Below are 17068 nucleotides of genomic sequence, written 5' to 3'. Positions count from 1 at the left end.
ACACCTGATGATGATTGCTTGTGTTGCAGTCGAAACGTCGTGATAATTTTATCGTTTTATATTTTTCTTATTTTATTGTTTCCCTTCTACGTGACTTTACCGAAAGAACCAAAAATAGGAATCCCTGCAGTCACGAAAGCTTTAAATCAAAAGTATAGCTCCAGTCCATGACCCCTCTGTGAATCACACTCGTTGAACAAAATGCTTTTTGTGTTTAGTTTGTCGTCTTTCTCCCACACGTCCGATTAACATCGTAAGCTGTGTACGGTGCGAAACAAGTTCAACATACATAATAAAGACACATTTTAAAGAGAACAAATATTTAACTTATTTTTCAGTTATGGAATGGTTAGCTTAGTGGTATTAGAAAATTGTTTAAATAAACTTTATTACACAAAATAATATGCTTATCGTGTTCCAACAAGTATACATCACAAACCAAAAATAAAACTTCGTGGGAGGACGAGTGATTTGTACAGACTCATTACTTAAAATCAAGTGTGTCGATGATGACCAAAATGTACGTTCTTACACAATATTTAATCACCTTTGTATATTCTATAAAACGTGAAGTGTATATTTCAAAATATAATGCATTATCACGGTGATAAATTAACAAAGACAAAATAAAACAATTGGTTATTTTGTCCCATTATCAAAATAATATCAAACCATGGCTCATGCAGCTGATAAAAAACTGTATGGATTTTGGTGAAAAAGTACACGATTAGTGTTTTAAGTGTCGTGAACTTACACTGCATCCTTCTGGTGGAACGAGCAGCTGTAGGATCTCGCCACCGTGGATGCAGAAGGTGTGCAACATTTCTCCAGAGATGATATCCCAAAGGATCACAGAGAAGTCCACACCCCCAGAGAGCAGCCAACGTTGGTCGTAGCGAGGGGACAGCTGATATGGGTAGAGCAGGCTGCTCACTTTGCCTTCGTGTCCACGGAGTGTACGGTGGGGTGGCCAGCCTAATCTCGCGTGACACGATGGGTAAATCACATATTTACAGGGCATGAAACAAAGTAACCAGACTTTCTCTCTGCGCAGTTTTACATATTCACAACACAGATCACAAAAAAACCTGGACTAACGAGTCTAAATAGAGTTATGCTTTTGCTATATTACAATAAGCCAGCTGTTATAAAGTGGCAAAAAATGACAAGTCGGTGTGTCAACATATTGCTCATGACATATGTAGAATTATACCACTGAAATTTCAACTATAATGATAAAAACCTTCAAAATGCAACCCAAAATATTAAAAACTCTCACATGGGTACAGCAGTCCCCGAGATACAAACGTCCGACTTACGATCATCCAAACTCATGAACGTCCATAAGACATCATTTTTAACCATCCGACTTGCAAACGTTCGGTCGTAGTTACAAACTGAACCGCGGAACTATTTTGTTTGGCGAAGCGATGCTCCATGAGATTGTAATGAGTCCCAGCATCGCGCCCCTTCTGACAAGCAAGCCAGCATCAGGACTCGAGGTAAGTGAAAATAAAAAATATTTTTTTTTTCATATTGCTTTATATTGTTTGATTTACTATAAAGTATCTATTACAGTATTATATGCAAATGTACAATATTTTTTCTGATTTGAGTTTAACAATTGCTTCCCTTATTTGTTGTACCATAACCCATATTATTACACTGACCGTATGCACTGTACAATTAAATATTGAGTTCCGAGACATGAACAAATGGACTTAAGAACAGGTCTCAGGAACGCAACCCGCTTGTAAGTCAAGGACTGCCTGTACCTGGCTGTGTATCCCGGGCTGTTGCTTAAAATCAGTCAGATCTTATAAAAACAATGTCACTTCTAAGACAGTTGCCATAACAATGATCTTACTAGTATGTAACTGATAAACAGTCCACTACATACAGAGAGTCCCCGAGTTACGACGGTCCGACTTACGATATTTCGACATTACGATGGTGATAGCGATACGACAAAGTTGTAAAACATTTTAAATTTTGCGCGGCAGGCAAACGGTTTGAATGGCTGCCTCTTTATGTGTAGAGGATGTGGTTACCTCTGCGTGATGCATGTTCGCCGTGCAGCAGCTGTACCGCTGCAGTCTGCGTTGCAGGTACAATGATAATACTCCCGTCTTCACGGCCACACACGAGCTGTCCACTGGCAGGAATGTAAATGCTGGACATCACCAGCAGAGGTTTGCTGCATCCTGGAACCACACTCAACTGATCTATGACACCTGCTGGACGAGGCACGGCCACCTCAAAGTGAGACTTCAAACTCACCCGTCTGGTCATGTCCAAATCTGGAAGAAAAAAAAGTAAAAAATAAATGTTATTAATACATTTTATTTCCTCTAGATTTGAAGTTTTCGTGACTGCAGGGGTCCATACTCTTTGGTTCTTTCGGTAAAGTCACGTAGGTAGAAAATAAAATAAATTATATCACGACGTTTCGGGCGCAACACAAGCGTCCGTCATCAGGTGAGACAACCACAACCTCGTATTACGGGAGTCCTTCTACCCACTTCAGCAATTGTTTCTTGCTGTATAATTGTATTTCCTATTATGCCACATATATTATGTAATGTATTAAAATGTTTGTCTTTGCAAGCACATATCACATATAGAGGAACAATGTGTTATTCGTGAGCACCCATTAAGTACAGCAGGACAGAGGTGTTTATAGAAGTGGTGGGGCCAGCATTATGGACAAGTTGAGGCCGATGCTGCAATACATGTTGGAGGTGTGTAGCCAGCTGTACAATAGCTGAGCACAGTGTGGGATTGACTGTGCTACAGTTGCTGGATCTGGCGGACATACCGAAGCAATGGCGAGGTGCAATGGAATTCATGGCCGTGGCCTGGATGGCTTCTTGACATTGACGGACTGTATGTGTGTATGACAGGGGTGTCCACTGCACTCTCGTTATGCCACTTACAGAAGGGATTGATAATGTGTGCGGTTAATCCACTCTGCAAACTCCGTACTTTATATGCTCACTCTCTGCAACCATGTGATTCTGTTTCTGAGACAAATTCCATTAATTTGACGCCTACCTTGGGATGCATCAGCACTTGTGAAGCACCCTCGTGATATGCCTACTCCGTGAAGTTGAATGGCAATCCAGATGCCTCATGAAAGATGTGATATCTTCCTACCATGGCAATATCTGCACTATACTTGCATTTTACCTTGGATAGATATATACTGGACTGGAATCTGTTCTTAACCAAAATGCAATTAATCTCCCACTTTGTGCTTCGATCTGGAGAGTGCAAAATCCATTTTCATGAAAGTTTCTGAAGAAATGCATTGGTCATGATTTTGGTGGATTCTAATTGTTGCACATATATTTTTATTTAAAAACATGTTTGTGAGGCTTCTGGAAGAAGAACAACATTCATGGATATCAAGGCTTATTATGCAAGATGCTGAAACACTGACCACTTTGATGTTGCGTTTGTTCTGCCGGTATGCGCCAAACTGTCAACTGGCCCATAGAGTCGCCTTGCACAAGTAGCCGTGACGACGACGACGACGGCTTTCCATGGAAATACTTCACGACTGGCAGGCAGATTAATGGCTGATCACAAATATACAAGTGTAAAAAAAAGCATCAATAAACAGGTGTCCATAAATGAAGGTATATGCTGCTTTCCATTCATTACATTCATATCCCCTAAAATACATCATTAGAAAACTATTTACAAATGGTACGTTACACATTGTTATGCATACATGTACGTGCAATGAATTTAAGAACAATAATATGAAATGTTCTCAGAGAAAGCAAGTGTTATTACAAACGATTACATTTAAAGCATAGGGACTAACTCCTTTTAGTATTTTAAAGAAAATAAATACCTAGAAAAATCCCACACAACTTAAACCTGTACAGATCATTTAGAAACCCGTGGCTATCCATTTTAACTCTGATCTCCAATTGATTGGATCATTTAGAAGAGGAGTTGGGCCAGGAGATACCCTCGCCAGGGTTAAAAGCTTCTTAGCTCAATGGGCCCGACCACAGGTAAAATAAAATAAACAAAACACATTTGAATATTAAACAAATAATTAATTGGATAGGAGGACTTTTCTTCGATTTAAAGCTTTCGTGACTGCAGGGATTCATATTCTTGGTTCTTTCGGTAAAGTCACGTAGAAGGGAAATTTTATTGTTAAGTTTTTATTGTTTGATTATTTCCATTCTACGTGACTTTACCGAAAGAAACAAGAATATGGATAGGAGGAATTAAAGAAAAACAGAAATGGAGATTGGCTTAAACAATTCAGATTTGCTGATGATAGTCATTATAGGAACCAATTGATTGCAAAGTCCTGTTAAAGATCACATCATTAGCTCTTACAGCCAAAGAAACGATGAGAAAATGCAAGCGGTCCTCTCTTTTACGACAAATTGATTCCCTGAAAACCCCATCGTGAATCAGATCGTCGTAAATAAGACCCTTATTGTTACATGCCACATTAGGACTACTGTCCACAGCATAATGATTGATTTCAGGTTCACCGTGAGATAAAAATATATATTCTAAAGAGGTTATTGGCAGTGTGCAAATGGCAGCGTGTAACTGTATATACAACAAGACCAATGTTAATTCTAGATTTGAAGTTTTGTGACTGCAAGGATTCATACTCTTTGGTTTTTTTGGTAAAGTCACGTAGATGAAAATAAATAAATAACTAAATTTAATCACGACGTTTCGGAGGCCAACACAAGCTTCCGTCTTCAGGTGGAACCATTACAGCCAAATTCACTCTAATAAGTGGAAGTGCAATGATAACCTGTTCATCCGGAGGGCAGGTAAAACGATAAAGCCGCTTGGGGGGTGAACTGTCGATGACCTTCCCAACGTCACTGCGGAAGTGTTTACTATCCGGAAGGCAACTGCAAAAACACGAAGCGTTGTCATTTGAAAAGTATTATTGGCACCACGGCACACCGTATTACACATTCAATAAGGACAAATGATAATGCAAACAAGTAGATGAACACAAACAGATCAGTCAGCTATGTCAAGTAATGAGGCACAGCTAAAGTTAAACATGAATGTGCAGCATACAAAAGGCCTTGGAAAATGCAACTTACACTCAACGTTCTTAGATGTATATTTTTACATCTCAAGCCAAAGTATAATTATTCATAGAACCATATTGCCCTAAAAACTAACGCAAAATGCTCTTGTGAACTTAATGCCACACTACCTAATAAAATACATTTGACTTGCAATGTGAGATGAAAACTCAGAAACGATCAGAAATTATAATGAACATTACAAAAGCAGAGGTGCTCACTTTAAACATTGCCTAGTATTTATAAGATTGATGAATATTTACACAACGTTCAGCAGAGCAACTAACCACGTTGAATAATAACATTGGGATATCTTCACATTTTTCCTAAAAGTAACAATATATTTTACTTATCATTGAATTCATTACTGGTACTAATAATGTGAGCCTCTTTAACGGAGGTATACGACTGTAACAATATACCCATGGGTATGTGTAGAAAAGTAGGCCTACAAGAGATACACGTTAATACATTCAATTCAGTTAATTAAAAAAACCATGCAGGCTTTGATTTGTAAGTAAAACAGAACCTCTATTTTACACTGCACTAATGTTGGGTCTGACAAAAAATAAAATAAAAACATACATATAATTCTCATGGCGCAGGGTTATTCAAAAAGGTGCGATGCTTTTACAGTCTGCAGTAGTTTTACAGTAGGGGGTTGATGTGCATTCCCCATTAAGTAACTTTCAAGTACATTTTCAAATTTGGCAAGTTTGCACCATAATGCTGGAACAAACTCTGTCCTATTATTTTCAAAAGACGTCACCAGATTTTTCGATTTAAAGCTTTCGTGACTGCAGGGATTCATCTTCTTGGTTCTTTATTACTTCCCTTCTACGTGACTTTACCGAAAGAACCAAGAAGACGTCACCAGATCTTGAACATCCAGTGACACCTGCAGTATTAATCAGGGCAGCCTGCCGGATCTCAACCGCGAATGTACTACCGTTGGACCATGTTAGTACCTGTGTACATATTATACACACAGCGCGCAAGGTAAAGATCCCATGAGCAGTGCATGGGTTTCCTTACTTCTGGCAACAGCGTCAAGAGTATCCCAGTTACGAGATACAAGCAACACGTTGTGCCCATGTGTAAGTGCAACTGGCTTGACCCCCAAGCAATGTGGGGAAAGTTACGTAAAAAAACATAGTAACTTTGAAAAATTAAAAATTACGTACCAAAAAAGTAATGTTTGCTGCTGAAATGTCACTTTATATTAGTTGTGAAAATGTTCTAAATTACTTAGGTTACTTTTAAAAGTTACTACTCGGTAAGCTACTTTCGAAAGTTACTTGACTTAAAGACAAAGGCACATATACAAATGTACAGTACTGGCCTACTGTAGATACGCACACACATATTCTCTATCTTTGACCAAATAAAAACAGTAACTACTGTATTCAATAAATTACACTTCATAACTATTACATTACAGTGAAATGGCAAAAAATATGTGTTGATGTGGGTGTACTGTTTGGAGATCTTAAAAGTCTGTGAAACGCTGCAATACAAACTCCTAAAAAAATATGCAATGAAGCATTTACCATGGATGGCACATGCCTTGAACGCATGCCGAAAATCAAGCAAAACAAAGGCATGGAAACAGAGACACAGAAGCAGAGACATTGTTTTTCGGAGTTTTTAAGTTACGTAACTAAAAACTCAAATAGTTTTGCAAATTAATGTATGCCCAGTGTTAGGCGTGGAAGGCAATATGGCACATGGTGCATGCAAAGCTGTTGGGAGCTCACCTGGGTGGCAGGCGGTAGACAGATGCTGCTCCTTCCTCTGTCCAGATGATTACACTATCTGCAGTTAAAAACTTTCCTCCTGACCACCGCTCTCCTTTTTCGGAGCACACCGAGCAAAGGACTGAGAAATCACCTGCGTCAAACACCTGGCAAAAAAAAATGTATTTAGAACTCTGACCATGTACCACCTCGGGAAGAAAGCTTCATTGAAATATCATTGAGAATATGGTTTCGCTAATAAGGTAAGGCCTCGGCTTTCGGGAGCGTTAGGCTCTTGAACATCTGCGCAAAAGTAGAATTCGCAACTGAAGATGCCGTGTTTATATGGGAAAAAGGGAATTAGGTTTCCATATCTGACTGAACATACACTAATCCTGTACTGTACGCATAAATAACATCCATATATTTAATAAAATTGTACAATAAAAATAGATAAACAAATAATACAACAAAATAGAGTAAATAAAATGCATCAATAAATTATACTTTAAATTTGGCACTTTTAATTACTTTTGATGATGGGGATGTGATGATGATGGTCAGCAGATGCACTATCACCACGAACAAGTCTATGCAACAACTTGACTTTTTGAACTAAACTTTGAACTTTTTCCTGCCTTTTACTCTTGCTCTCATTTCCTCCACTCACTTGACGCTTAGACCTCATGATTGAAATTTAAAAAGACACTTATATCCTGTGCTGCAAAAACACCCCTCCCCCCATGATGAGGTTGCCAAAATCGTGAATAGCTGAAGGAATAAGGCACGAAAGTTAAACTGGTACACAAATATAAAATCGCAAAGAATCGAATTTCGATTTAAAGCTTTAGTGACTGCAGGGATTCATCTTCTTGGTTCTTTCGGTAAAGTCACGTAGAAGGGAAGTAATAATATAATAAAAATAAAACAAAATAAAATTATTCTCACGACGTTTTGGCCACAACGCAAGTAGCCGTCCTCAGGTGAAAACCAGGTCTGTCGAGGCGACAGCGTCTGAATGAAACAGCACACGCGCTTGGAGCATGTATATAAGCTAAATTCCTCTTGATATGCATATTCTTTTTTCAAGGCTCCCCCTTTCTTCCCCCCTTCCAACCCAGCTTATATACATGCTCCAAGCGCGTGTGCTGTTTCATTCAGACGCTGTCGCCTCGACAGACCTGGTTTTCACCTGAAGACGGCTACTTGCCTTGTGGCCGAAACGTCGTGAGAATAATTTTATTATGTTTTATATTTATTATTTTATTACTTCCCTTCTACGTGACTTTACCGAAAGAATCAAGAAGATTAATCCAATTTCGCTAAAGAAAAAGTCGCAAATGAAGAGGTTTTACTGTAGGACTCCCCAATAGCGTAAACTTCATGACTGAAATACGAGACTGATGCTTCAAATTTAGTTTTTACATTACACCACATGATAATTCATATCCGAAAAACCGCATTACTATCCAATCTACTGTAAAACAAGTCAAAATAATAACAAAGTTTGCAATGCGTAAATTATAGTGAAGCTTGAGCCAATGTTTGACAATTCAAATTATTAAATGTTGAAGTAACAAAATACCATTTTATACAAGATAAATATTCAAAACCCTTAAAACCTTTAAACGAGCTAAACATTTAAAAAAAAGTAAGTAACCTTCTCTTGACCTGAACTGTCCTGCTAACTAAAGACCCGTCTCTCGCCTTGCCTCCACAGGTAAGGTTCATGAGGTGGTCACGCTGAAACTGGCAGGACCTCGGAAGAGGAATATTCCTGAGAAAGCTCGAGTTCAGGGTGACGAATAGCCTCCTGATAGCAAGCTCTCAAAAATGCCATTCCTTTTTTGTTCTGCTTCATTCTCTCTGCATATTTTGACGTGGTGGACCATGGTGCCTAAAACTGATTTGCTGGAGGCGCTGCTGCTGAACCTGGGCCTTACCATCAGCCTTACCATCAGCCCCACCAAAACTAAGCACCTGCCTGGGTATTTTGTACCATCAGACACTCCACCCCCACAACTCCCAATTGGTGATGGGGCAGTTGTGGACAGAGTGGAGAGTTTCACACACCTGGGCATTGTGCTCATGACCGGCTCCAGTTTGACAGCAGAGGTCTCACTCCGAATCAGTCGAGTGGCAATATCTTTTCATCGGTTGCATAACGCTGTGTGGAAGCTACCTGATCTGTTGCTCCACACGAAACTTCAAGTCTTCTCGGCCACCATCATGCCCTCCCTTCTCTACGCTTGCGAAACCTTGGACCCCCCTAATAGAACATCCTCCTCGGTTAGAAACATTTAGGCTGGCCTGCCTATGATCCATCCTGGGTTTAAGCAGGCTGGATTGTTTGAGCTCACAAATCCTTGAAAGATATTGACAAAGTCCCATCGGTGAGCTTCTCCGTTAGGCAAGGCTGAGTTGGGTGGGTCATGTAGCCTGCGTGCCCAGCCACCGCATGCCTAAACAGCTTTTGTTCAGCCCGATAGAGGGGGCTAAAAAGGAGCGGCACGGGCGAGACAAGAGATGGAGTGATATGGTAAAAGAGGATGTGGAGCTGAGTGGACTTGCCGATGGTAGTACCAGCGATGTTAAGATCGGCCTCTGTGGATGAGGCTCATGAAGGAGGCTATTGGGCAGTTGGACAACAACAGAGGGCAGTGGAGCAATGCTCACAACAACGTGCGGAGCGCTGGGCGGCTAAAGAAGAAAGTTGGCACAGTAGGGGGGGCACAGGTGTTGCATCGGCCAGTCATCTCAGACAGTCGACCTATGGCACCTGGTAATCCCCGGGGCTAGCAAGCGGATTGCTCCCATGGCAAAGTGAGCAAGGAGGCAGCGAAGCCCGTTGGGGAGGCTTCCCAAGCACCCCAAACTGCTACAAGTCCCCCAACTGGCACTCACCTGATGAAGGCTGACTGGTATCAAAATGGTGAAACAAAGAGATGGATGAGAGAAGGTTGAAATGCTTTCTTTTTGTAAAGCGGCACTTGATAATGTATTTTTGGCCTACGTGCATTGAGAAGAATGGTTTTAATCAGTATGTTCTACCCGTTATCACATATGGTTCATATATCAACAATATAACGGTGTGCAAAGCATGGAGATGCATGCTTGAAATTACAGAGGTAGAACGAGGAAAATATGGATAAGGGAATGTCTAGTGAACTTATTTTGCACCATACATATCCAACCGTGCTAATGGGAGGTGTGGACTGTACTCAAGGTTACTGACACAATTTAAACTAGTATGACAAGTGGGCTTGAGGCAGAGATAGCCAGGACGAGGGATGATGCTCCGAGGTGAGGAACAATAAAACTGGTCGACATTTTTTTAGATGTCGTCTGCTTCAGAGATGATATGTGCTCTTTATTATGGATTTTGATGTGCTGAATTCAAATATGACAATTAAACCAACCGATTGGCTACTGTTCCCAAGATATTTACGCTTTTACATTTTACTTCTATGTATATTGTGTATATAGTAGAGTTTCTCAAAAAATTACCAACATAGGTCTTTTCATGTGTTTATGGTTGCTTTACATGACAACTTTTAAATGATGATGAAGCAGCAGCTAAGGAATTGAACAATTCTAATTATGAGAGGATGTCTACTGAGCAGCTGGAGGGATAAAAGTAGTTCACGCGCAGGAGAGATTGCGACTGCAAGACTGAGATGTGGCAGCCGCTTGGAGAGGACTGATCATGGCTGATGATGATGAATTCTGAACAAACGAATTAACTGCAGTATGCCAGACACCCCCATCACCAGAGAGGCTCTTACCCCTTTAAATCCAGCTTCCCAGAGGTTTTACCATACAGCAATGATCTGTTACACAAGAAATGTATGAAGAAAAAAAAGTTATGAAATTCCATCACTTGCAAAATAAAACGTTTAACGTTGACAAACGTTACCATCCAACATGATGTGGAGACCAGCAACAACGATCGGCATGTGAAGGGGCAGAAACAGATGTCTTGGCAGTCGGTGCAGTGAATTGGCTTTGATTCTTCCTCGTGCAATATCTCTCCTATCTGGAACAACAAACAACATCTTGGGAAAACACATTCATGTACACATAAGCACGAAAGCGTTCTTTAGTTAAGAATAAGAACATTTTTGTATCCTTTAAATTGCAATATCATTCGATAATATAATCTGTAGACAGTCTATTTAACTGTAATTATGTCAATTACAAAGTAGAGTCAGCGTGATTATTAAGGTGTTATGGGTCAATTAATGAGTGTTTATATCTTGGTGAAAATAAAAGCCCCCGTAGAAAGCCCACGCATGTGAGGGGTCCAACACTATCCAACACAGACAGAACGGGTGAGGTCCACATTTGGTGGGGTGCATGGTGCAAAAGTATAGTTAATATAATCACGATAACCATTCCTACAAAATCACACCCTTCACATGGCAGATAAGGACTATACCAACCTTGATTGTTTTTCAACTTCGATATTTGCATAATCCAGATATTATGTTTAAAATATCTGGATCATTTAGTGCATGCACTATTTAAAAGCCTTCGTCATTCCGATTAACATAACATATTAAAGTACGTAATATATTGTAACAATTAAAATACTTAAAGTTCACCGTTGTACTCACCTGCAACTTATTAGAAATGTTTTTCAGATTCCAGACTTTAAGATTTCCGGAAACGGACACAGCGATCACTTTGTCCTCTGTAATATATTCACAGCGGACAAATAAATATAGGCAAATAGAATTATTTTAAACCATACTCTTTGGTTCTTTCGGTAAAGTCACGCAGGTGAAAAAATATAAATAAAATTAAGACAAAAAATTAAAAATAGAACAAATTAAATTAAATCACGACGTTTCGGAAGCAACACAAGCCTCCGTCATCAGGTGGGACAACCAAAGTAAGGAACAAAAATTACTGTAGTGGGCAAAGAGAGCTGTTTGTGACGAGCGATTATATAAGGTAAGAGGGGGGGAGGAGAGATGCAGGGGGCACGGAGGGGGGGGAAGTAGAGTGCTACAGAAACTGGGAATGTGGGTAGATATTCATCACTCGTGTTACAACACTCACGAGTCGTCAACTAACTTGACTGTTTCACATGCAGGCTTTCACGACCAACATTACGATGCATAATTGGTTTCTGTTGTGTAAAACTGTGCAAGAATGTGTAAAACCCTCCCACACCCGACACAGCCAACTAATAAAAACGTCAGTTGAACACGGCTTCCCCCGGGACTTGGATTCACCACGCCCGGCCGCCTTTGTCTCCCCAGTGGCGATGTTCACACAGCACACCAGTTATTCGTTTGAGGCTGAGTCGACCTAGGGGAGGCCCAGGACAGGTTCAAATAATCGCCACTGGTGGTGGCCGTGAGCGGGAATCGAACTCGGGTCGCCGGGTTCGTAGCGCAACGTAGCGCGAACCACTGCGCATGCGCGGGTCACATGACAGATGCGACGTCACAGCTCACTTGCCGTGCAAAATATAGGCATTACTGCACCCCCCCCCCCCCCCCCCCCAAAAATACAAGTGTATTTTCAAATTTTTGCATGGTGTACAGTCTGGAATGTACCCATATGGCCAATTTTAAGTTTGTTGCATGTCGGGAAGTACGCTAAACATTTTGAACAGACACACATAATCACAAATTTCCCTTTTACATATATATAGATGATCAAAAAAAAGTCTCTTAAATAAAACACGTCAAATATACTACCGCTCACATCACCGCTGGTGTGTAGAATAATCTCACAACATTGACATAGGTAACAACGGTTTGCTGGAGATTACATCCAGCCTCATCAGGCTGTTAACAGGAGCTCAGATCTCGGGTGAAAGCGCTTCACGATCCAGGCCCTTAAGTAGATGCCAGGAAGGCATCGACACAGTTACAGCACTTGGTCTAATTGAATAATTAGAGTTGATTGCTCTTAGCCATTTAGGCTTAATCAATAATTTAAATAATGTAACCAATTAGTACACCAACCATTTGTTTTTATCACTAATTCCTCAGTGCTAATCCCCATAATATTAATGAACTAAATTAACCTTTAACATATTTAAGGATATCCTATTTTCACAATTGGCTAAATATGTGATTTATTATATTTTATACCTACGTGACTTTACGGAAAGAACCAAAGAGTATGGCTAAACATTCACTTTATGACACTTACCTGACCTGCCAATTACAAACCATCAAATATGAATCCACTGTCATTATTAAATTACATCTCCAACATATAGGTTAGTGTTCTGCTGCAGCTGTAATACATTTGGCAACTTTGTTCCCGTGACACTTTCATTAATTGGCTGTGTGAGGTGAAGGAGGGTTCACGACACATTTTCACACCACCTAACCCAAAAGTAACCAATTATGAATCATAACCTGACCATCACCGACAACTCGTTCATGAAATAGAGCGTGAAGCCCCCTCTCCAATGCTAGACACCCATCTGTTGTACCAAATTTTTTAATGCGGCTGTGAGATGCATCATCATTTGAAATGGTAGAGTGCGTAGGCAGCACCCAGGCCAAGAATCTGAACGATTGGGTTTAAGGTTCTAGTGACAACTCATTCAATGAAATTGGAAGAACAGTAAGATAATGTCTCCAAGCAAAGATAGATAGATACATATATACAAAAACACATACCTACAAATGATGCTGTTGACCATGTGTGTTCAAAGCTCATAGCCACTGGGATACAGCAAGTAACGGTGAAATGTGTGCATTCTTTTTTACATCGAGTATTCCCCTCATTATTCACGAACTTGCTGTCCGCGAATCGCACGTGGAACTTTATAAAAGAAAGTGATGATAGAAAGTGATGAGAGATAAAGAGATGAGAGATGAAGTGATGAGAGAAAAAGTGATGAGCAAGAATGCGATGCACGAATGTGATGAGCTGAAGTGATGAGAGATCAAGTGAACTAATAGAACGTGATGGGATAGAATGTGATGCCAGAAAGTTGATGAGCTAAAGGGGTGAGGGAGAAAACTTCTCGAAGCTTTAGAAGCATCTGCGGATGTTGCGTGTACGATTTTGTTGGCCAATATTATTATACGCAAAATTTGCTATTCACGAGTATCTCCGGAATGCATCCCTCGCAAATAACGAGGGAATACTGGACAGTTTATACATAACGAGCTTTACTACCCGGCTTAGCCCGGGACTTGGATTCACGACACTTTGTCTCCCCAGCGCGATGTTCACACACCACACCAGTTACTCGTTTGAGGCTGAGTCGACCTAGGGGAGGCCTAGGAGCGGTTAAAATAATCGTCACCGGTGGTGGCCTTGAGCGGGAATCGAACTCGGGTCGCCGGGTTCGTAGCGCAGCGCGCTAACCACTACGCTACAATGCGTTACGCTTCCACGTGCGCGGGTCACGTGACAGATTTGACGTCACAGCTCACTTGCCGTGCAAAACATTTCTGCATTATTGAGCTCCCCCCCCCCCCAAGAAAAAAAACGAAAGTGTATTTTTATAATTTTTGCATGGTGTACAGTCTGGAAAGTACCCACATGGCAAATTTCCAGTTTGTTGCATGTCGGGAAGTACGCTAAACATTTTGGACAGACATACATTTTCAAAACTTTGCCTTTTAATTATATGGAGATATTTGACCAACCTTGTGCTTGTGAAGAGAAAGCCATTGTCATAGCACTGATCCAGTCTGGAGAAATCTTGGAAACGAGGGTGAAGAGTATGTTCAGACTACTGGCATCCATGACGAGGATTTCTGGATAGTGGCCATAACACAACAATCTGCCTATTTGTGTGTGTCTGCTTGTGCTCTTATAATACTGAAAAAACAGAGAATATGCACACAGCACACAACATGTTAATGGTTTATGGCAAGATAGTATGGGCGGTCACATGATAACATAATTACAGAAAAGATTCAGTCATATTATGCTAAGTTTCCACGGTCATTAAAACATTGGGCCCAAACTATTCTGGGATTTTCTAAGAATGCCCCAACACAACTTGTTTCTTGCTCCAGTCCTCCTGTGCAGCTTCACAGGGGGAAGTGGTCATACATATACAAAGCAATATTTCACAAGGCTTAACCTAGGCTTGGGCATTTTTCAAAATAAAATCAGGAACGTGAATCTCTCGTCTACGTTATCCAGTAGCATCATGGACAAGTTCCGAGGATGGCTCGGGTGCCAATGTCTATGTGAAGACTTCTGGCTGCGAGTCATGCGATCTGGCACTTGAGTCATGTGACTCCTGTAAGTTGCTCTGCGAATCCACGCTGAACACAGCTTCCCTGTTTGTGAACTGGGCTGGCTCACGTCCTCATGGCTGTGGTCATTTGACAAGTTACATCAAGGGCTCTTATGTACCACAACAACACCACACTGTGCAAGTCCATTTAAAACCTACGAGAGCCCAAATGATGCTCATGTTACCTCTATGGATTACAAGGTATTGTGTCTCATGCTGTATGTAACTCCATTAACGGGTAAGTGTTCATATATAAATATCATGAAATATTCAGAAAAAAAAATTTCTAACAATAAGCAATGAATACAAATGTGTTGTACATATCACAATTACATTTCCATCAAGATATATTATTTTAAAAATTCAAAAGGTAAAAAAAATTAAGGTGTCACAACCAACTTCTTTGGTCAGTGTGCAATTTCCAAGACGAGTGATACTCACGTGGACTGCTATGTGAGAGCAGGCAAGCTTCGTGAACTCAAGGCAACGTCCATCACTTACATCACTTAGACACATTTCTCTGAAAGAAACAAGTTAATAATTGTGAATATGTTAGCCATTCTACACAGCTAAGGGCGGCATGTGGAGGGCAGGCTTTAGAGTAACAACTGCTCCACATCAATTGTCTACCACGTGGGAAATTCCAACCAGCTTTTCAAACCCACCTAATGAGTTAACAATAAGTATAACCCGTAAAAACAAAGTTTTTCACTCTAAATCCTTTATATGCGTGGCGGCTAGAGTCCTCTCGTCCTCTGGCTTGAGATGGCTGCCACCTATGGGTCAGATGATTGTCTGCCAGTATTAAGCAATTGGTAATTAAATATTTAATTAGTTTTCCCTAAACAGTGTAAAATTTTGGAAAACAATTTTCACGAACATTAATTGTCTCGCACAACGAGTCTGTGTGCAAAATGTCAGCTCGATTGGATCACGGAAAGTGGGTTAAAAAACGACCGAAAGATTTGCACGGTCGTAAGCAATCAAGCACGCAAGCACGCAAGCAAGCAAGCGAACTTAATATAAAGGATTTAAAAATAGCTGATCATGTGTTGATGTGTGCATGCTTGTTCATATTTTTTTTTAAGTGCAAATGCATTTTTTATGGACAATACCTACTGACAAATATGATCAGTTGTACCAATTGCAGCTACTACACCAGTCTCCCACTAAGCATGCAATCATATATACAACTTTCAACACAATCACTATTACTATTCAATTGTTTGATTAAATAGCCGACCATTGTGGGTCAATCATTTCACTGGCGGATCATCTGCAACCTTATTTTTTCAATACAAAAGTTAAAAATATAAATTTAAACCGTTCCTCCTCACACCATTAGCACATTAATTGGGCTTCCATTCACTACAGGCAAGCCGGTAATATTGCATACGAGTGGTTCGGATAAAATAAACACACGGATAGCCCAAAATCCATGTAAATTAAGACGGCAAAACAGGTTTATTTACCTCCGCAGAATGGAAGCCAAATGAAAGACGTAGCATGCGTCATCAGTTTTAAATGTTTCTCAAACTCATAGGTTTACTTGCCGATGGAGGCACCAACTCACTGACCAGCAACGAGTGAGGGGCAGTGACTAGAACCAGGGTGTGCGTTAAAGGATGCGGATAAGTGCGGTTAATCCCCTACCTGGATAATCTGCCAAGGGATAATTGAGAGGAACTGTTTACATATTATTCATAGATATTAAGGTTTATGACCGGCTGTGATACACAAGTAATACTGGTAGGAACCTCTTGGTTACACCAGCCCACAGGGGATTATTGTGTCCATCTGTCCGTTGTGCAGGGAGGGGCTGGGTGGGGAGGGTGGGGCTGGGTGGGGAGGGGAGGGTAGGGGAGGGGCTAGGTGGGGAGGGTGGGGAGGATGGGGAGGGTGGGGCTGGGTGGGGGGTGGGAGGGGTGGGGCTGGGTGGGGAGGGGCTGGTCACCCCGTGGTGCCCTTATAAAACTCAACGTTTAACCTACTCACGCCGCCTTGAGCCC

General features: G+C 40.8%; 1 protein-coding gene across 3 annotated transcripts in view; it reads right to left on the bottom strand.

Moving 5' to 3' along the window:
- The window catches only part of LOC133359279 (WD repeat-containing protein 7-like), an 82015-nt gene that overhangs the window by 37082 nt on the left and 27865 nt on the right, over nt 1-17068 (bottom strand). For all 3 annotated transcript variants that reach the window (XM_061577766.1, XM_061577765.1, XM_061577767.1), the window contains exons 4-12: nt 15501-15579; nt 14458-14632; nt 11443-11519; nt 10743-10862; nt 6848-6993; nt 4802-4904; nt 3443-3581; nt 2052-2300; nt 755-975 (exon numbers count right to left, since the gene is read on the bottom strand). In XM_061577766.1, coding sequence (XP_061433750.1) covers nt 755-975; nt 2052-2300; nt 3443-3581; nt 4802-4904; nt 6848-6993; nt 10743-10862; nt 11443-11519; nt 14458-14632; nt 15501-15579 — 1309 coding nt within the window. The remainder of the gene's footprint in view (nt 1-754; nt 976-2051; nt 2301-3442; nt 3582-4801; nt 4905-6847; nt 6994-10742; nt 10863-11442; nt 11520-14457; nt 14633-15500; nt 15580-17068) is intronic.

The sequence above is a fragment of the Lethenteron reissneri genome, chromosome 64 (genome assembly GCF_015708825.2).
Source record: "Lethenteron reissneri isolate LAM-NWPU_2019-01 chromosome 64, ASM1570882v1, whole genome shotgun sequence".
Taxonomy (NCBI): Eukaryota; Metazoa; Chordata; class Hyperoartia; order Petromyzontiformes; family Petromyzontidae; genus Lethenteron; species Lethenteron reissneri.
The sequence above is the reverse complement of the archived record's forward strand: the minus strand, read 5'-3'. Positions and strand labels throughout refer to the sequence as shown.